Source organism: Agelaius tricolor, unplaced genomic scaffold, assembly GCF_023055355.1.
Source record: "Agelaius tricolor isolate 1412-34295 unplaced genomic scaffold, bAgeTri1.0.p SCAF_7, whole genome shotgun sequence".
In the NCBI taxonomy this organism is placed as follows: Eukaryota; Metazoa; Chordata; class Aves; order Passeriformes; family Icteridae; genus Agelaius; species Agelaius tricolor.
Window position 1 is genome coordinate 9,648,031 of NW_027269267.1, and position 21,462 is coordinate 9,669,492.

Here is a 21,462-nt window from a genome sequence, read left to right on the forward strand (position 1 = left end):
CAAGGTTTTTTGTTGTAAACCCTTTTAATTGCTCCTTCTCCTGAAGTGTGGTGCCATTGGTGGTTTCTGTACCAGGTGAGACTTTACTGGAAACAAACACAAATGAAAAGATCAGTCTGTGTGCCTAAGATGCAGCTCTCCTGTAAATGCATGCCAGCACAGTATTTGCTTTTCCTGCCACACTATTGGATTCACTGTTTTTCTCCAGATTCTTTTCTGCAGAAGTTCTCTCTATCCAATTTTCCATCTAGAACTTGCATAATGAATTATTCTTAATTAATTGTAGTCTGCTGGAAGCACCATTATTGGATTTCATACCATTTGTTTCAGATCATTACTCCAGTTGTTCAAGAGCTTAAATTATAGTCCTTTCCTCATGAATACTTGCAAACAATTTTTCTTCCCAAAGCCAATTCTTTAATCTATTTTATATTATCTCCAGATGGGAGTAAGGTAATTTTGTGCAATTTTTAAAAATTGCATATGAAAATATTGGAAAGTACACAAAGTACAACAGTGGACAGCTGATAGCAGTTAGGGTTACTGTTTTCAGTGAAGTTTGTGCTTCACTTTATGGACCTTTCTCCTAGAATACATTTTCATTGCTTTTCTATGACAAAGAATGTAACCAAAATTTTAATGAAGTTAAAATGTGTAGTATTTTTCCTTGGTCTGTTGTATCATTTACATATCAAAGAAATAAAAAAAAATTACCTAGAGGAGTTTATGGTAACAACTGCTTGGTATTCTGACAACAAATAAGTGGTTTGTTATTTTTGTGTAGAATTGCTGTAGGTATTCCCTTGATTATCTCAGTATGGAAAATAGTTTTCAGATCCCACAAAAAATATTGAGGCTTCAAATATAATAAATATTTAATTTTGGTGGGTGTGGGGTATTTTGTTTTGGGTTTTTTTTTGGTTTTTTTAAAATTTGTTTGTATATTTTTGGTGGGGGTTTTCTTTGGTGCAAAATAGAATATGGGCAAAAAAAAAACAATGCTAAAACTTGTAGACTTTCTATTGATTCATCAGGGTAAGAACATCAAGTTTTAAAAAACTCAGTGAAACTGGACTCACTTGAAAGAAATTTTAAAATGTGGTGAGCAATTAGAGTGCCATGGCAAAACTCTGCTTCTTCTATATAGAAATGCTTCATGCATGAAGCAAGCAGTGTGTCTTCAGGGGTTGGCTTAACCTGTCACAACAAAGATGGAGACAATGCTGAAATGCTTGGTTGCTACACGCATGCAACATGATACCAGTACATATTAAAAAAACCAACCAAACAAACAAACAACAAAACTACTAAAAGTAAATGCATTCAAGAGTTAAGTTGGTCCCAAGTCACTGAGTTGACTGCATGCTACTTCCTTAAGTGCTGAGTGGAATCAACAAGTCAAACAGAGCCACTCTCATTTCAGATCCCTTGCAGAGGCCTTTTGCAGTTTAGTTTTAGGTTTCTATAACCATAGCAAGTGTTTAGCTGTACATCCACTCCAAGCTAACCCTGCTTAGTTATTTTCTTTTACCAAGTATTTTCACCTCTTATTGTGGGCGAGACTGAGTACAAAACACCCTGTGGTGGGTCAGGATCCTGGGTTTGTTGCAGAACCAGCTCTTGCCCTGTTTGATAATTTCACAGAAAACAGAGTCTGTTTTCTCTGTTCACATTCCCTCAGTGTCAGGGAGGACACTGGAACATCAGGGAAAAGTCAATTCCTGCTGTGCTGCTGCTCAGAGACACCAATCCCATGTCCATCCAAAGTCCCTGGACATCCACTGGCATTTGTCTCTATGCACCTCTCTGTTCTTCAGAACTTTTCCCACTTCCAAAATCTTTCCTCCAATTATGAATTTTTTTCACCTCTTTCCAGTCAGTCCCCTGTTGTCTCATCAAGACCATGAATTATTTTTGGAAATGTTTCTTTTTTGCCTCTTCTTTTCATAACTCCAAGTCCCAATCTTCTTTTCACAACTCCAATTTTCCCAATCTCATTAGTCTATATGCAGAGCACAGTTCATTATCTGCCTAACTGGGGCTTCTGTCTCACTCCTGTTCATTAATGGGAGATTTAGAATGTGCCATTTCAGTCTTGCTGTTATCAAAACTTGCAGCCAGCCCTTTTGGGATGCAGCTAGCTAGTAGCAGGAATCTGTCTCAATTCAGGAGTAAAAGTTTGGACAATTTTCTCTCCCCCTGCTCCCAGTCAAACAGATTTGTTTGCTACCTGTTACCATTTATCTTTGGAACTGTTTTTGGCCTGGTTTTTATCATTACATTGGATGAAAATCTTTATCTTAAAGTTCCACTTGATTTTTTTTTTTTTTGCAAGAAATGCCAGTACAAATGAAATTCAGTATATTTACATGCTTAGAGGTATCCTGAGTAATAATTCCAATTTCTATTGTTTATTTCTACTAAAATTGACTAATTCTATTTAAAAACTTAATTACTGTAGAGTGGTTAGCTGGCAGATGTTCTGCTAGATTTGATGTAATTAGGAAAAATACATTATGTTTTCTGACTAATTTATTCACAAGCCTTTGAGTTAAATAGGTTGATTGATAGTAGAAGGATTAACTGAAAAACAACAAAAATGCTTATAGAAGTATTTAATTAGCTAAGATGGGAAAATATTCTACTTAATGGTTTTTTTCCTTTATGCACCCATTAACACAACTATAAAGCTATAGTTCAATAAATGCTGTTTTAGAAAATAGTCCCACCATGTTTCATTTCCACTGGCACATTTATGTGGCTGCATGGCAAAACTGGATGGGGCGATCCAGATTAAACAGTAAATGAATTTTTTGCTCTTTCTTTTTAAGCCAGCTTTGTTCCCCAGCTACTTTGTTGGCACACAGACAATTCTACCAGCATGAAAGTAAGGATTAGTGAGAACACAACAAAGTACAAAAGTGCTGTTTGTGGTGTCCCTGGCCATGGCAGGGATTTGGGGCTTGACGATCTTTAATGTCCCCTCCAACCCAAACCGTTCTGTGATTCTGCTTAAGTGTGCTCAAGTAATATTCCCACCAGAAGACTAAAACCAGCAAATAGTGTATTTAAAGGAAAATATAAAGTAGGATAAAAAATTAGTTGCTTTTTTTGATCAAAGTGTAAATTTAATGGGTTTCCATAACCACACTCAGCAAATCAATCTAGATTACTAACCAGAAGAATAATTCAATATTGGACTTACTAAAGCAGAAATAGTTAATCTTAAAAAGTTAAAAAGAAAAATTTGAAAATATTGATTTTTTAAAAAATGCTGATATTGTGTGCTGAGAGTGAGTCTGAACTCTATTAATATAAGAAGAAGACAGTTTATTGATTTTTATAGGTCCCCACTATGATCAATAAAGTGATGAATTTATGCTAGAAAGACTAACTTTTTAGGAAGAAAGTATGCTTTCAAAAATGGATCTTGCTATTTTTAAAGTATTTGTTTTTGCAGTGACTACATTAAATATTTTTTAAGTAACTGCAAGCAGGTTACCAAGAAGATGGAATGAACCAAATGTCTCTTACGTAGATATTTGTAAAATGGATGTTTGACTTGAGTTAAAATTAATACTGTTACAATTTAGATATTGAGGCCTATATAACTATAATCTCTTCCTGTCATAAGTAACAGGAAGATGTTATATATCCAGTCAGTTATATATCCTCCATCTTTGGTACCTTCCAATATGGAGTTTTCAAGACTAGAAAGTTGAGTTTTCTGCTTGAAAAAGTTCTTTTAGGTAAAAAAAAAGGAAAAAATAGTTTTTGATGCAGTGAGATTATTGCAAGTCTTAATTTTGTTTTGAAAACTTAAAGAAAATGAAAATACTCTTTTAAATACTGTTGGTTGTTTTTGAAAATATATTTAATGAATATTTAGAATAATATTACTAAAATTGATTCACAGCATGAATAGAAAAAAAATAAGGGATTTTGTGCCAAGCCTAAACATCACCACACTGAAACAGTGGCAAACTAAAGTCATTACAGATGTCACAGAGTCAAGCTCAGATGGATTTTAAGTCTTTGTTTTTACGTTTGTGCAGCATCTGCTCCTGTTTTTTCTTACTGAAGCTGTATTAGTATGCTGAAGCATCTGCAAGTTGATATGAAGTGACAGATATTTAAGTTTTTTGATGATACCTCAACTGTAGTCTATAAATATCTGCTCTTTTTCTGCATAATGGCAGATTTTTCTTAGGATCTGGCACAGGGGTTTATTGTGGGTTGAACTAATTTGGGTGTAATAGTAAAATGAAACCTATATAATTTGTCCCAAATAAGAAGGCTTGATCCCAGTCTATCTGAAAACCTTGCCACTGGCTGAAATCCTAAGTGTTACCTAAATTTGGGAGCTTGGACCTGAGACAGTAAAGGTGTGTACATGCTGTGTTAAATATTTTAAGATATGGATGCTTCAAATAAGCAATTATAAATAAACTACATTTAATATCTTAATAATTAGTTTTATTTTAATAAAAAACATTAGAAATATTAAAAAAAAAATTATCTACCCTTCTGAAGCATTGGGGTTTATAACAGTTGTAGAAGTGGTGATTTGTGTTGTAACAATTGAGCTGTTAGCTCTCATTTATATTTAATTTATGCCAAATAATTCAAGATGACCTTAAAGAAAAATCAATAACCTTTCCTTTTTGTGTCTTAAGCATTTCAACTTTCAAGGATTTCTGCATACTTTCATGAGGTTCAGTAGAACTATTAATGTTAGGCCTATAGTAATAAAAATGTTACACGTTTAGGCTCCTAATCTGTGAGGTTAAGTTTAGGTTATTAGTTTTCCATTCTGCTGTGATAAATACTCTTACATGCTGCAGCAGAGTGAATAACAGTTGCAAATATTCTAGGTGAGATTTTTTCAAGTTTTCAAGCAACAGCTCTGAAATAGAAGTATGCCAGTGAAATTCACATCTGCATGTGAATGGATGCTTCCTTCTTATGTTATTTCCTCTATTCAGTGATTTCAAATAGTTACCATATCTATCCAGAACAAATTAGACATCTTGGGGTGAAGAAAGTCTCATGAATCAATCTTGCTTTGTCTTTTAATCAGGTGGAATACCACCCATGAGATGGATAGTGAATTTTGACCAAGATCTTCTGGATGGTCTGGTATTGGCAGCACAGATGGCAGGTTATTGTCCATATTTGGTAAGAAGGTTTTTTAATATTGTGCAAGTTTTATGCAATTTATTAATGTCAGTGTGATTGTTTTTGCAATGCTGAGGAGTGCATTGAGGGTGTGGATGTGGTGGGAGCTGCAGGTGGAGCTCTGGGTGCTGGGAGCCCAAGGAGAGAGACCTGGCACTGACCCTTTGCCTAAGGCTGGGACCTGGGGCACAGCCAGGTGACCAAAGGGACATGGCAGGAGCTGGGGATCCAGCAGGAACACCCCAGACTTGGACACACTCAGGCTGAGGTGTGGAAAAGCCCAGGGTGTCCTTGGTGCGGGATCCCTCCTCAGAGGCACCAGCTCGAGGCGTTCTTCTGTTTTTGCACCAAGACTAAACTTAAGGATCCAGATGGCTGAGACTCTGCTGTGGGAAACCTGGGGTCCAGACAGTAAGGAAACCCTGTCTGAGAGTGTCAGGGTGGGGTGTCAAGCAGAGCATCCATCACTTGCTGCAGCCTCCCACTGCAAGGGCCCTTCAGCCCCAGCTCAGGTGGCTGCCAGTGGCTCCTGGGTGCTTGGACAGGGAACTTTCCCTAACAGCAACTCTTGGCCTATAGGATCTTTAAAAAGAAAAAAAAAAAAACCAAACCACCCCAACATTTAGCAAGTCATGGGGGATTATTTCAGTATTAGTTTTTTTTCTTTTTTTTTTTTTTTAACTGGGTTTATTCTTAACAGTGAATTTCAGTTAAAAATTTTGAACTTATTGATTGCTGAATGAGCAGAAATACAAAATCAGTAATTTTGCCTAGTGGAAGGTTGAGTTTGATTTCTCTGTCTTGTCTAGATTCCCACTCACTTCATAAAGATGTATACTAATCCAAGAACTCATGAACAGTTTCTGCACAATGCCTTGATATTTGTGAAGGCTCTGCATACTATCAATATGGATTTGGACATAAAGGTAGGTGATTTTATACTAGCACTTCTTTTATATATATATATATATATATATATATATAAGTATTTTTTATTTTGATTTTTGTATAGTAGTGTTGGACATCCAGTTAAGTAAGGTGAGATTGTAGTGAAACAGTTTTGTTTCAGGATGTGTTACTATATGATGGAAACCAAAATACTGCTTCATATTAATAGACTTACTCAGAAGTAATTTCCATAATTCCTTGCTTTGTAGAATCATGCATGCACAACTAGCTGAACATAAATTAATTCAGTTCAGATTTTAGCATCCTAAATCACACAGTGAAAACTCAAATGGAATTCATTATTGCTGTTGGAAGGCAATTTAGAAAAATATGTTTAAGAACAAACATCATGCACTTACCATAAAAATAAATAGTGAAAAAGGGCATATGAATTTCTAGTGACAGTCACATACATCTAACCATGAAGGCCCATGAGAGTTCTGTCCCAGGTCTGATGCAGAAGTCAGCAGCTTTGGATGCTGGTGGGAGTAGCACTCAATTGAAACCAGCAGCTTCTGGTGACCTGTTCTGGGGGAGGAATAAAATTTTGATAATTGTTGATAATTTCTTCATCAAGTATCTGCTTGGGATCTCTTTTATATGTTTAGTAAACATGCTTTACATCTCCATGGTTTTATTGACCTATGGCTCCAAATTTTCTACATATGGTGACCTTACATAGGTTCGATATCGTTCCTTTGTTCTTTTTCTTTGTTCTTGTCCCCAAGCCCAGTTTTCTCCTGCTCCCAGTCTGCATTTCTTTAACTGTCCCTTTGTGAGTTATTTACATCTCTGGGAGCACATTGGGCTGGCTGGAAGAGCAGAAGGTGCAGTAGAATAGACACAGTATTTTAAAGTGTAGGAGAAGACTTTCCAAAGGAATTGATGGCATTAGGAATCAGAGGTAGAGCTTGTTTGTGTGAACAAAGTAGTATAAAAGGATGCTCAATTATAACTTTTTTCCCCCTTTCCATTTGGTTATGTTATGATTACAGGGAAAAATTAACCCTGATATTTCCATTTGTATCAGCTGCTGACTTGCTGTTGTTTCCTGATACAGATCACTCTGTTAGAAATGACTTTGCTATAAGAGGCTAAACAAATAAAATCTACTGCTTCCCATACTTGTGGACAGGCAGGAAGCAAAAAAGTAATGTTGATATAACCCTCAAAACAAAGGTATATTCTGCCTCAGCTTTTATTAAGAAAAACAGGCAGTTCAGCACATGAAGGCAGAGGCTTGATGCCAGTATGAAAAAGTGTTGAACACTTCAGATGTGGAAGCAGAATTCTAGGATATTCTCACTATGAAACGGTTTTAAGACTAAATTGTCTACAATAAATGGGACAATCCACTTCTGTACAGACTAAAAAGTTAAACAAAGGTACACAGTACCAGAAAAAAGAACAGATCTTGGATCTTCAAGGTCTGTATTTTAGTTCAAAGGGTATATTTTGCATAGATTTATTGTAATTCATATATACTTTTCTAAGGCTACTGTAGAAACTCCTGAACTGCCTTGTTTTGCAGCAATAAAAGTTGCAAATACATGAATCCTTTTGCTGAAATCTCTTAATTTGGGAATTTTCTGATAATATTGTCTAAAATTTAGCAGGCTAAAATGTTCCAATAGCATTGGCAAAGTTCTTGGCTCAGGCAGACACTGCTTCTGAACTCAGGACATTTGCATTAATTAACAGCACAAGCTGAGATGTCTTAAGTCTGGAAAAGCTGGTATTTTCAATCTAAAAATCTAAGAATCTGTAATGATTAAGAAGTTCAACTGTCTGCTGGTCTTCAGCTTCAGGTTTAAATGACACTTTCAATGGAGTTCAAGGCTTTGAAATCCTTTTAAGGATTAAGGTGTAGATTTAAGATGGAGTACTTTGGGCAGGAAATGGTTTCCACTTTCTAATCATGACTTACAATTCAACCCTAGAGTATTAGTGGTGGCTTTCTATGTATTTTTAATTTGTGTTTGATATTTTTAAGTTTTTAAATGCTTTGTTTTGAACAAGATTCAGCTGAAAGCCTAAAATTATTAGAAGATAAGATGGTGGATAGCAGCAACATGGAGGGAATGTGTGTGACAAAGAGTTTAGGATGGAAGGTGCAGTGACTGGGAATAGCCAGTAAAGGAAATTTGTGTCAGACTTGATTATTTAATATTGTTATTAATTTATAATTATTGCTATTGTTTGCTAACACCTATTTTTAAATAATATTTACTGACTGTGAATTTTCTGATTAATCTTGTTAAGAAATACTTTTTTTTGTAAATTTAGGTCTTAGAAAAAGTAGATAAATGGCAAAAATGGAGTTTTATGAATTCCTCATAGGATAGAATTGTATCTGAGGGAATAAATTCTGATCTAAGTGGAAATGAGTAGAAGGAAGTAGGTGGCAGGAGAAAGTCTTCAACAGATAATCTATTCTGGCATCTTTTCTATCTTAAATGAAAATGCAGGAGGGGTGAAAAGTGGGGGTGTAAAACCACAACCATATTGGAATAATGGTTAACATTCAATAGCCATTACTGAGATGAATGAATGGAAAATTCAGAATATTTTTCAGAATACAGGTTTAAAGCTTTTGGCACAGAAGAAGCTTTTTTACTTTGCATAGTGAATGCATCCTAAACCTGAACCTTCAACCAGTGGTGATGGAATTAAATAGAAATACAGGATGAGATGTATTATTACATCAGTGCATGAAGAGTGTAGGAAATTAATCTTAAGAATTACAAAGACAAACATTATCTAGCAAGCCATAGAGAGCTGCAGGGGAACTTCAGATCAGTTCCCAGTTATGTACTCACTCTCTTGGAAGGTTAGAGGAGGAGCTGTGTGAGAACTGGGAATAGGATGAGCTGCTTGGCTGGGCACAGGGCAAGAGACTTTACCTTGAAAACCTTGAATAAACTTTAACTTGAAAATAAAAATTAACTCAGTTTAGATGATAAATATGTCTATACCTCTCTCTTGCAACACTAAAGACAGTCCAGAAGAGTAAATGGGTTTTTTTCTCTTTTTTTCATACTCTGTGGCAAATAATTTTACCATTCTCCTCAGTGACTTACCCAACTGCTGAGGACTAAAGTTTGACATGTTTTGATGCTGCCACTCAAACTAATTTCTGTAAATCAAATATTTAACCTGCCAGAATAATTTCTACCTTTTATAAATCAATTTACAAAAGTATAAAAGTATCTGCAATAGAAACAACTATATTGTTTTTATTTGGAAGGTGAAATTATCTTTGTAAGCTCCTACTGTATGTAGGAGGATTTGAGATGGTATTTTACATAAACTAAAAGATTTTAATTTTTTTAATATAGTAAATATGTATATTTTTTCAGACAGTAAAATTTCCATGCTTTTTCTCTTATTCTGCATTTAATAAAATTAGCATTTGTTTCTGCTGAACTTTTGGAAAAAAAAGTTGAGTTTAATTTTTACCCTAGGTTTATCACCAGAGCATGTCAGTGGTTTTCATTAATTAGAGGTTTTTTTGTGTGGTGACAAGATTCATATTCATACTAGCTATGAGAATAATCCATTTATTATAGGTTAGATTAAAAATATTTGTATAATAAGAATTAACTTAAAATTTCTTTTTCTTCTCCTTCCTATGTTTAGACTATACAGGCAAAATTTTAACTGAACATCTGGTTATTTTTTTTTGTTTTCAATATTAGGCCATTGATATCTGTGATCCAAATCCTGTCATGATGCTTATTTTGTGTGTCCACCTGTATGACATTCTCCCTCACTACTTACCCAAGAACACTATAGAATTTTCAGGTGCTCTCCATGCAACTATTGTGAAGCAGGTATTGATACCATTGAATTGAGATTCATCGTAATGTAAAGTTAGAATGCTGTTTGTATATATGCGTTTATGTTATGTATAACAAAGAATTAATAGGTTTCTTGTCATTTGGCTAGTAAATGCAGAAGATGGAAGTGTGCATTTTCTGGTTTTATTCTCTTCAGTATTGGGATTTCACTTCTGTTTTTTCTCTATGCTTGAAAGAAAATGAAAATATCTACAAATTTGACAAATCTTAATTGAAAGAGAGGAATGAGAGATTCACAGGCATAGGAGTGCAGTGTACACTGTGCTCTCAAAAATGAAGTTTGGATAGTCCATGGGAAGTCTACACTCCTTTGGAAAGAAAATTATCTACCCAGTTATTACAAGTACTTTTTTATTTTGTGATATCCTTGGTTTGTATTTTGAAATTTACCTGCAGAACACACCTTTTATAGTGTAAAATGAGTAAAAATAGGCTGATCTTGCTGTTTTTGTTGTGGTAGGTGCTCCTGAAGAACCCGAGCAATTACACTTTGGCCTACAACGTGATTCTTGTGGGAAGAGATGCTCATGATTTCTCTTTACCTAAAGGAAACACTGTTACCATTCCTGCTGGGTAAGTAATGAAATGTTTCTGTTATTTTTGGTAGCATTACAGAAATAGAAACTTCCTAATTTAGGAGTGGTGGAACACTAGAAATGTGTTCAACTACAAGCAGGGCAAAATTAGCCCGTGTAAGGGCCAGGTTTTTCTCCTTAACCTGGAACAAATCTAGAGTAATATTTCCGTGGGACTCTTGCAGTTGAGCTCAGTAGAGCTTTGAGAGCAATATATAAGCCTTCAGATCATTACAAGAATCTTCTGTCTCCAATATATATTTTTTTTCCTATGTATCAAAACTTCATTCACATTTTGTACATCAATGCATTGTAGAAGCATGAGCAGGTAGATTTCTTTTCTTCTGAAGTTGCAGATTTTGGCTCTTAATTTAAGCATGACTGGGAATTAAAGAGACCATGACACAGGTTTGAGCAAGATTACACTGCATCTTTTTGCCCCCATCCTTCCTCCCCACCAAGATGGATGTGATGTAGTTACTTGTTCATCTTACCTGTCTGAGAGGCATCTAGGGATTTGAGAGATTTAATTTTGGAAAAGCATTAGGTTATAATTTCTGCTAGCAGAAATACTGATGGTATATCGCCATCTCATTTCACCAAGCGTTTTTTTCACTAAGTACATTTTGCTCTTTCTGTGCTGTGCAGCTTTATGAATCAATACAGGAATGTCATAAATCCCTGTTTAACTAGTGAAGACAAGAGGGATGTAATGGTGACTCTGGCTGTCAGTTAAGAGCTTTTGAGTTTATCTGCAAGATATCCATTTACAGATAAAATGGATTAGAGATTGTAAAAAGGAAAAATAAAGGTCAAGATTTGTATGAAGATAAATCACAAAGGAGAAAAAAAATTCAAATATAGATGGTCAAATTAAATAAGACTCAACATAAATACAGTGCTCTTTAAGGACTATCAATATGTCAGTATTAAATTACATGCCTATTATAAATATATGCAAAGGGAACCACAAATAATGCTATGTTTTCAGCAAGCTGTGAGGCTGATTTGATTCCATTTTCTTTGCAATTACTTCAAATATGAGTTATCATATGAATGTAATCCTTGAAAATACCATGAGTTTCTATGAAAGGTCAATACCATGGCTGTTTTTCACTTCACCTTTAAAATTAAACACCCAGAACAAACTACAAAGCAAAATAAAAACAGAAAAAAATGTGCAAGACCTTGTTGTTGAGCTGCTTGGCATTGTATATAGAAAAAAATATTTGAAAAATTGCATAGAAATAAAATCCTGTGGAAATGTCAGTAATGCACAGTAACCTCTGCAGAGTTTATTATAATGTCATGATCATTAAATTAAAAATAGGTTCTTGAAATTATTAACTTTCTTAATATTCTGGTGCAAGTGTTTAAAAAACTCCAAGAATTGACAAGACTATGGGAGTCTTGCAGGTTCTTTAAGTTAGATCATCATGTTGTGGGTGGGTTTGGAAATTATTGTAATGTGAATAGCATTCTCAGTGTAGTTGAGTGTCTTATGTTGCATATGGTATCATTAATTCTTGATCTGAGATTCCCACTCTCCAGGGCACTGCACTGTGATGTGCAGACTGGCAGTTCCCAACAGGAATAACATAAACCCCCAAGGTTATGGAACAATTCCATGAGATGAATTTGCCTTCACTTTACATTGACCACAACACGGATTAATAGAGATAAAAATGAAGCAACTTTGTGGTTTTGCCACAGAAGGCAACAATTCAAATCCAAATTCTCAGCTGTTGCAAGAGTCAGAGGGCAAAGATCAGGCAGAAAGTGCTGTACAATGCCTGTCTGTCTTATTTGTGACCAGAGCAGACTTCTTAAGACCTGATCCTTAAAGTGGCTTTGGGAGTGCATGTCTCAGGCAGTTTATTCCTCTGGGTGCCTGCACCACAGCATGTTTTATCACAGCAATTTGAATGATGAGGTGACCTAGGAGCCTCAGACTCTGGGGGACTGGACAACTCTTCAGTGTCATAAATGGAATTGTCTGGGGATCTGCAGTAGGAACTTGAAAGCTGTACTAGCCGCGTTTACAGAACTTCCAGGATTACATCATCAATATTCAGAATTGACAATTGCAGACTTACTGCCTTCTTAAGACTAATCTCAAAATCAGAGAGACATTTGGAGAGCTTCAAAGTGAGAGCTTCAGGCACTGAAGTTTTCTTATTCTTGCTTCATTGAAGGGCTGATGCAGATAAAGTCTAAATGTGTACCTAGTCTAAACTCTTGTTCTGTGTGGTCTTCTCCAGTTTTCTCATTAGAGAGAAGCTGTTGCTTGTACAAGAGAACTTTGTTTTTTCTCCCTCTTAGTTGCTCAGCTTTACTAATTATTCTGCAGGGTTTTTTAACAAATTTCTTTCTCACTCTTCATTGATAATTTGATTAAGACTATTTAGATTTGCCCAGCAAAATACATAGCAGGCTGTGTGACTGCTTAACTCAGAAAAACCTATTCAGATAGAGGATCATAAATTGGATCAGTTGTTAACTTAAGTGATACTCTAATGAAAGAGAACTGCCTTTGTGTGTTTGTGTGTGTGTGTGTGTGTGAAGAAAAATTAAGCTGTGTGCTGATGTAAAAAGCAACAAGGATTCAGTATTGTTCTTTATTGAGATAGTTCTTTTATTGAATGTTTTAAGATATCCTTAGGCAGAAGATTATACTACAACAAAGTATTTCAGAGGAAACAAATTGGTTTCTTTTTTAGGACCCTTCCCTTACAGAGACTCTGAAAAGTGCTCCTGAAATTACATTTCTGGGTAATTTCTGAGCCCTGGTTTTGTGCTTTTTTTTCCATAGGAGACAAGGCTTTGTAAATGTGGAATTCACAATTCGTTTCCTGCACCCTGCTGAGGCAGTGTTGCTTCTGATCTCAAATAAAGTTGATGGAATAGATGGTGCCACAATGGTATTCTCTCTGAAAGCTGAAGTTAAGAGTATTGAGCCTCTTGTAAGTTTATATGACTATGATTAATATTGTCACAAAAAATATTGGTATTCTGCACATTCTATCAAACAAAAGGGGACTGAGATAAGAATGAAAATGTGAGTAACCATCAGCATTTGCCTTTGACCTATGAATTTTCAGACTTCCAATGTTAGACTATGTACATGCAGCAAAAACCCCAGAAGAATATGCAAGATTCTTAAGGACATAAATCACATTTGGATCCTGAATAAACTGTAACAATTTGCACTGATTGCTCTAAAAATAAATCTGGAGCCCTTTCAGCCCTTTTCAGTTTTTGGAAATTCTGTTGTGGGGGTGTTGATGTGCTTCAGCCTAGTGATTTCTGATCTCATGTGTAGAGGGACCACAAGATTTTTTTTGTGTGTTTCTGAATTTATTTGTGTTTTTTAACCACAGAGACTCTGTCAGGTATGTCCCAGTCAGGGCAGGTAGGCCTGTGTTTGTAATCCACATTCATCAAGCACATCTGGAAAGACTTCTGAACTTAGACGGTGTTTATGTGATTCTCTCATTTTTTTAGTCCCCCTAAATGTGTTAGGGCAAGAGAAGGTTGGGGCAAGAGAAAAAATAGTAGACATGTGAAAATAAGAAGGAAAAAACAATGATAACTTGATTATTGGTCTTATGGTTTTTGTTCTCTTTTAGGGTATAATAAGATGCAGATCCCCATGTTATGAGCTGAAGAAATTTAACATACATGTCACTAATCCCTTCAAAATTGATGGCATATTCAGGTAGACAGTGATATAAAGAAAATTCTTTAATGATCATCCTGTTTTATCCACTCTTTTCCATAATTATTTTCTTCTTATTAAAAATGTAAAACCTGGAGGTTAAATGATAGGGATTTACATTCCCAAAATTGTTACAAGCACTATGAAGTGGAAGCTTTCATAATGAATAAAGAAGATAAATAAGTCTTAATTGAAATCTGTCTCAGTGTAAGCAGTAAAGCTGGAGCTTTGATCAAGCAGAGTTCATGAACCTTGCTTGTATTTTTGTGTTTGGCTGAGGTCCAGCAGAATTACAAAGAGAAACAAGCCATGTTAATTAATAGTTGGTTATTTTTCCCCAATCTGCTTTATTCTGCTGTTTAAGTTATTAAGCATGCAAAAGAAAAAAATGCTTTTGCCTTGGGGCTTGCATCATTATCAGTTAGTCTAATTTTTAATTTGTATTCATCATAGCTGCAACAACTGCAGAGCTATAAATGTTGCTTTCCTTAGTACAAAGGAAATAGATTGTTGTACCCATTTAAAATCTGTTTATGTGATCAGACTCCATATTTTGTCTTTAGTCTTTAGAACTAAGCATTGGTTCATCTCATTCATTTATTTGGAAGAACCATCTTTCACAATATTTTTAACTTTTTTTTATGCAACATGAATATACATGTTGCAGAAACTGCAAATTAAATTTTTCTTTCCTCCACAGAATAGGATTGGTGTATACAAAAAGTAGTAATAACACTAACAATAACAATCCTGTAGCAGGACTGTTTCCACTGCCCCAAGCCTTGTGTGTAGGAATCATATGACTTTAATTAGCTCCTCTCTTTTATTTCTAAGTTCTTGAGGTGGTCAGTGAGGCTGAATTAGTCTTATGATTTGGATAACTCCCTTGGAAATTATCAATGAAGTGATGAAGTAATTTAGTTTTATATAATTCAAAAGCTACTTGACAATTTCATTAAGTCATTATCAATTTGGGCAACATTTGAATCAGTAATTTAAAGTTAAAATTCTTTGTATCAGGCTTGCAGTGTTTAGAACAATCTAGTGTTTCATCAGGGGGTGTATTATTTACTTGCAAATAACACTAGGAAATGCTAGTTTGATATCAAGGGAGAGGATCTTTTACAGAAAAACTGGGGTTAAACCACAACAAGTACCTTTAAAGTATCTTTAATTGAAAAGAATAAGCTTCTTTATTGAGCCTGCTTTAAAAGTTAGAATAAATTGAGTTTCATTGTCATTCTGCAAGTTAAAAATGCAGTCATTATTGTGCTTATCATGCTCCAGGGTACTCTTGCTGGAATCCACACATTTAATCCACCCAGAGAAGGTGTACCAAGCCAGGCAAGTAAAGCAAGAGCAGAAGTTTAGGTAAGTTCCAGACAACAATTGCTAACTAGAGTATATTGGATCATCCATTTCTATTAATATTACCTGTTTGTGCATGCTGTGTGCTACCTGTTGTGAAGAATTCCAGTTTAGGACATGGAAATGTCACAGAAGATGCCCAAGCAGCCCCTGAGCAGTGGGGCCCCCCTGGCCAGCTCTGCCTGGGTCTCATGCAGAGCCTGATGTTCTGTGATGTCCCTTTGGCCACTCCAGCTCAGCCACCCTGGCCATGCTCCCTCACAGGTTCTTGTGGCTCTGCTCCCTTGCAGAGCATGGGAAGCTGGAAATTCCTTGACTTGGAGTAAGCACTGCTCAGCAGCAACTAAAATATCAGAGTGTTATTATTCCCATCCTATTCTAAAACAGAGCACTGTGCCAGCTACTAAGAAAAAAGAATCAATTCTACCCAACTGAAACCAGGAGAGTACTGCAAAAAAATTATGAACAGATTTAAAAAAGATATTCTTTAATAATTCAACAATCCTTTATTTAATAATTTAAAATATTTTCCATAGCTGGGTGTCATTTTTAAAGCTCATGTAAACATTGAAAATCCTGAAACACTTATTCGAGGATTGTTGGGAAATATAAACTTCTACCTCATCAATACTGTAGGTTGAATTGTAATTATTGGAATGTTCCACAGTTATGTCATGAAATGCAGACTGTTTTTTGAATTCCTTTTTAAAAAATTACAAAAGAAGAAAGAAAAAAATTAAAAGCAGGAAAAATAATGAGCATGTTATTGTTAAGAAAAAATGCACACATATTTTAACTGGAAATAGTTTTCTAAAGTGTAATTTATACTACACTTTCTACTAAATTAAAAAAGTGTATAATAATTGCTGATATAGAAAAGGATTTTTTAATGATTTTGCATATTTCAGCTTAATTTATCACCAGACAGTCAGTCTAAATATTGTAATTTTCACCACACATCCAGATCTCATTCTTACAGAAATTGATTTCAGGGCATCTTAGGTCTTTAGAAATTATCAGTACTGATTTGCTCTATGTTTAGATGTTTCTGTCATCTATGATAACAGAAGCCACTTAAATGCCTCCTTTCAGAAGGTCTTTTTCTTGAATGGAACAAACTTCTGAAATTTGTGTTCAAAAAGCAGTGTGTACATTTCATGACTGATCAGTAAGGAGATTTTGCCCTCAATCTTTTTTATTCTTTTGGTAAATCCAGAAAATGCTGTGTACAAATTGAGGCAAATTTCTCTAAGCGCTCTGTCAGCATTAAACTGTCAGGGAGTCAGTGCTTGCCCTTTGGGTATTTGTGTCTGTGACACAATTGATGGCAGGACCAAGGCATGCACATGACAACTTCATCATCCCAGCATGACCAGCTGGGCTCAGAGCTCCTCCTGCATCCTCATCCTGTGCCTCCAGATCTGTCACATCCACTTTAAATCTCCCTGTGGGAAGCTTTGCCTGGCAGGTGGCCCTTTTACCTCCCAGCTTTCCCCTTGGGCAGTGTCACAGGCACCCAAAGTGGTGCCATTCAGGCTGGAGAGGAGACCAACCCTTCTGTCACTGTGCTGTGGGTCTGTGACAGTGTGGCAGAACAATCCCTGGAGCCTGAGGAATTGCTATGGCCTTGCTGGGACACAGCCCTGTCTAAGCCCCAAACTCTAACATAGCCCATATCCTTCAGTACTGCAGGCAAAACTTCTTTATTCATGCAGAACTGGATGGTGTTTGGTGAGAAGCACAGTGCTTTTTTTTTTGATCCACTTGACATAGGTTTAAGTATACTGGGACAAGGCTTTTTCAAGTTATCCACTTCTCTGTGCTTTTCCAAGCCCTTGACACTTCAATTATTATCTTTGGTCTGCATCTGTGTGCCAGCATGGTCTGCTGCCTGTGGGAGAAGGAAAACCAGGTGGAGAGAAGCACACCACATGGCCCAGAAATTCTGTGTAATGCAAAATTACTCATAGCTTTCAAGTACGTTGGTATTTTTTAATTATATCCATTAGGAAAAAAAGTATCAAATGACTGTAAAAGTTCAAGGTTACATTTAATAGCTAACTTTTCCTTCATAAATTTCCTACTGTAAAACTAGAAAGTGGTAAAGATAGACCAGTGTTTCACTAATAGTCCTATTCTAAGGCCATGACTAAGCAGATTATCATATGAAATAATGTCCATAAGGCTGGATCTGGATCTGTGCAAAAGCACAGATTGATTTGCAAAACATGCTGTGAATTTTGATAAATATTTTTACATTAAAAAATGTATTCTAAACCAAAAAATGGAAAAAATTAATGAATGAATTTCAAATCAAGCTCTGCATTGTGTATAGCTTCTTACTGTTAAATTAATTACACCTTTTTTTAAAACTGGAGATAATGTCAGAAATTCCAAACAAATTCAATTTTCTGAATTTTATTCTTACACTTTTTGTTCTAAGCTATTTCATGTGCTAAGGAAAGAATTATGTTAGGCAGAATACCTGTATTTACTTACTGGAAAAATAAAGAAAAAATTAGGATCTAAAAATGGTGTCTCTTTGTAATTTGAGGTACAGCATTAATGCCTGTTGTTTCAGAAAATACAGTTTACAAATATGTTATCAGGAGTCATTAAAATTCAGGGTATTATTTGATATCAAAAAAATCCAGCTACTCTAAGCCTTAGTACCTATTTTAAGCAGCTCTTGTTTTAGTTTCTCTCCTAGTCTTTGTTCTGAGGTCACAAACTTTTCCAAAGTGTGAAAACTGGTGATTATCTTAGATGTGAATTTTGTATTCAAATGTTTCAGTATTTTCAATGCATTTCTAAGCAGTTTGTTGTAGGCCTTCTCTCCAATAAGATCTTTGCTTGTTAAATATCCTAAAGTTCATCGATTAAGATGCTGCTCTGTGAATTTAAGATTTCCTTATGGTGTCTGGCAATTTTTTTTCCCCTCCTTGATAATATATAGAATCTGGAGCTATAAGCTAGTGTATTCTTCTCCAAATACATATAGGAAAGTTGGTGGTGGGTTGTTTTTTTTTTTTTTTTTTTTTTTTTTTTTTTTTTTTTTTGGTTTTTTTTTTTTTGTTTGTGGTTTTTTTTTGTTGGGTTTTTTTTTTTTTTTTGTTTTTTTTTTTGTTTTTTCCTGAGCATTTGTTCATTTGTTGGATGGAAAACAGAGTTATTGGCTTGTTTGGAGCCTGGCATGAAGAGTAAAGCACACTATGACCAATGGATAGCTCATATGCCATGACGATGTATGCACACTCTCTGTGTTGACTGCAGAGATGATTTTCCTTTTGATCTGGGTTTTTGGCACACCTGATAACATGGCAAGCCCAGTGTAGTGTTATCTTGGAACTGGTATCTGACAACTCAGGTAGCAGATACTAGACTCTTACTGGTGCAAAAGTATGGAAGTAGGTTGGAATTAGATTATCTTCAAGCTCTCTTCCTATCCAGGCTGTGATTTTAATCTGAACTGGTTAGAATAACCACAGCAGGAATGAATTGGAAGTATTCACACCTCAACCAGGCAACTGAAAGGTGCCCTCATTAACCCCTCCTCACCTGTAACATAATCTTAACCTTTTTGTTCATTCAATGAATAGTAAAATTGTCTTACTCTGTCAGCAAAAATCCCCAAACTAAATGAGAGGCTGTTGGAGGAGCTGCTTGGTCTCTCTCTCTTTCTTATGAGCTGTTCTTGTTTCCCTCCCCCAGCTCCCTCTGCCCTGGCCTTAAATACTGAAAGGAAACTCCAGGAAAGACCTCACTGAGGTCTTCCTGGAGCCTTATCTCCTCCAGGATATCTTCATGGGAGAAGTGCTCCAGCCCTCTGACCACTTCTGTGTCTTCCTCTAGCAGCTTCTGTCCTGTGCTGGCAGCCCCAGAGCTGGAGGCAGCTCTGCAGTGCAGTGGGGTGTCACCAGAGCAGAGCAGAGGGGCAGAGTCCCCTCCCTGCCCTGCTGCCCACGGGGCTCTGGATGCAGCCCAGGACACCTCTGGCTCCCTGGGTTGGGAGTGGACATCACAGCTCATCTGTAATCTTTCTTTTACCAATATGCCCAAATCCTCCTCCACAGGGCTGCTTTTGAGCCATTCATTCCACATTCTCTGCCAGTCCCAGGGATTTGCCTCAGGTGCTATGAACAGGCTGTGTAGATTTATTTTATGGCAGCTTTAAGCTCTTCTCCCTAATCCTTTTCCTTATTTCTCTGTGTATTGAAAGAGAATGTATTGAACCAGACTTTGAACATAACCAAGCTTCTTATACCTTCTGAACTTTATTCCTTTCAGTTTTATTATTGAGCAAGATGCTATTTCTTTTTGTTATGGAAGAATGAGACACAATGTTCATGTCTTCCACAACACAGGTTTGTTTTCTTTTCCCATCACTTACCTGCAAGTGCTTTGTTCACTGAAGTAAGAAAAAAATTGATACTGAGAGAAGTTCAATACCATGTTAAATCAGTCTAATGAGTTTCTCAGTTGTTCAGATTTGAAAATAGGACTTATTCAATGTATAATTCTCACCAGTGAAAAAATGTAATGTATTATGTTTACTATTATTATTTTTTCATACAGCTGTTGAGCTATTTGTTACTTTTACAGTGATTCTTCTGCTGTAGTCTCTGTTTTTGCAAGCATGACTTGGCATTCTCCTTCAAAGATAAAGCATTGAGAGAAATGATGTTTTATATAAAATTAGTATTTTTTTAATGTGAGATACTTTTTTGTGAAGTACAGTATAAATAGTATGTTGTATGCATATACTCAGAGATCGTTTTCCTTTTTGAAAAATGGCTTTTAAGTATAGGTATTAAAACAAATCTCCAGGGTAACAAATTCTGAGAGGTTTGCACATTCATTTGTTTAAGCCTGTGATTTTTTCTTAGCCCAGCAAGATTAACTATTTATTTTAAGAGAGACCCAACATCAAACATTGTATTTAGTAATGGTTTGCTGTATGCTGGTTCATCAAATTTTATTGCTGGGGGGAATAACTTTTATGTATGGCTAATTTAAAATTAGAATTTTGAGCTGAAACTCACACTTACATTACACACAGATACATTACAGTATTGTTTTCAGCATCTATGAGCTCTGTGCATGTCTTAAATTAAGCAAAATTCTCCTTCCATAAGTGTAACTGCACAATCTTAACACCTGTCAACAATGGTGGGAGTTACTTGTGAAGAAGAATAGAAAACTACATAGAGTCACATTAAGAAAATATTATGGTGAGGAGCACAGTTTGCTTTGGGAGGGTGGAAGTTCAAAGGAGATTTTGTTTGAAACTGGTTTTTTTTGAGTATATCTGTTTTTTTTTAAATACACTTGAAAAGCAATATTGTAATGAGCAGAGTTCAAGTGATTAGGTTAAGACTCATCCCTTTCACCTTTCTTAGACAAAGCCTTGATTACATTAGGTTTCTTTTGAACAATTAACTGCAATGTTATTTAATATAGGTGATTCCTGTAGCCACCTCAAGTGGATAGGGTCATTTTTAATAATTATTGGTTGGAAAATGGTTCCAAAATGTCGTGGTCTATTTTGGTGTTTTTTTTGTTTTTTTTTTGTATTGATAACATTTGCTTTTCTGGTGTTTATTCATAAAAAGGGGAACTAAGCTACCTATTGGTAATAAAAATGTCCAGCTTTAGAATATTGTTTTAATTTTTTTTTTCCTTTTAGTTTTGAAAGTAACATATTAAATTCAAAAAACAGTTTACTGCCTGAAGATTCAAAGAAAGAGACTTTCTGTAAGTACCTATGCAATACCTCATGTCTTACTGCAGTAAAAATTAGATTATCTACTGAAGC

The 21,462-nt window shown here is 35.6% G+C and overlaps 1 protein-coding gene across 1 annotated transcript in view; it reads left to right on the forward strand.

Annotated features, from left to right (window-relative positions):
- The window catches only part of CFAP47 (cilia and flagella associated protein 47), a 263,505-nt gene that overhangs the window by 71,369 nt on the left and 170,674 nt on the right, over positions 1-21,462 (forward strand). The window contains exons 34-41 of the mRNA XM_071430336.1: positions 5,081-5,178; positions 5,988-6,104; positions 9,825-9,959; positions 10,447-10,559; positions 13,374-13,524; positions 14,191-14,279; positions 15,567-15,650; positions 21,334-21,401. Of these exons, the coding sequence (XP_071286437.1) occupies positions 5,081-5,178; positions 5,988-6,104; positions 9,825-9,959; positions 10,447-10,559; positions 13,374-13,524; positions 14,191-14,279; positions 15,567-15,650; positions 21,334-21,401 (855 nt within the window). The remainder of the gene's footprint in view (positions 1-5,080; positions 5,179-5,987; positions 6,105-9,824; positions 9,960-10,446; positions 10,560-13,373; positions 13,525-14,190; positions 14,280-15,566; positions 15,651-21,333; positions 21,402-21,462) is intronic.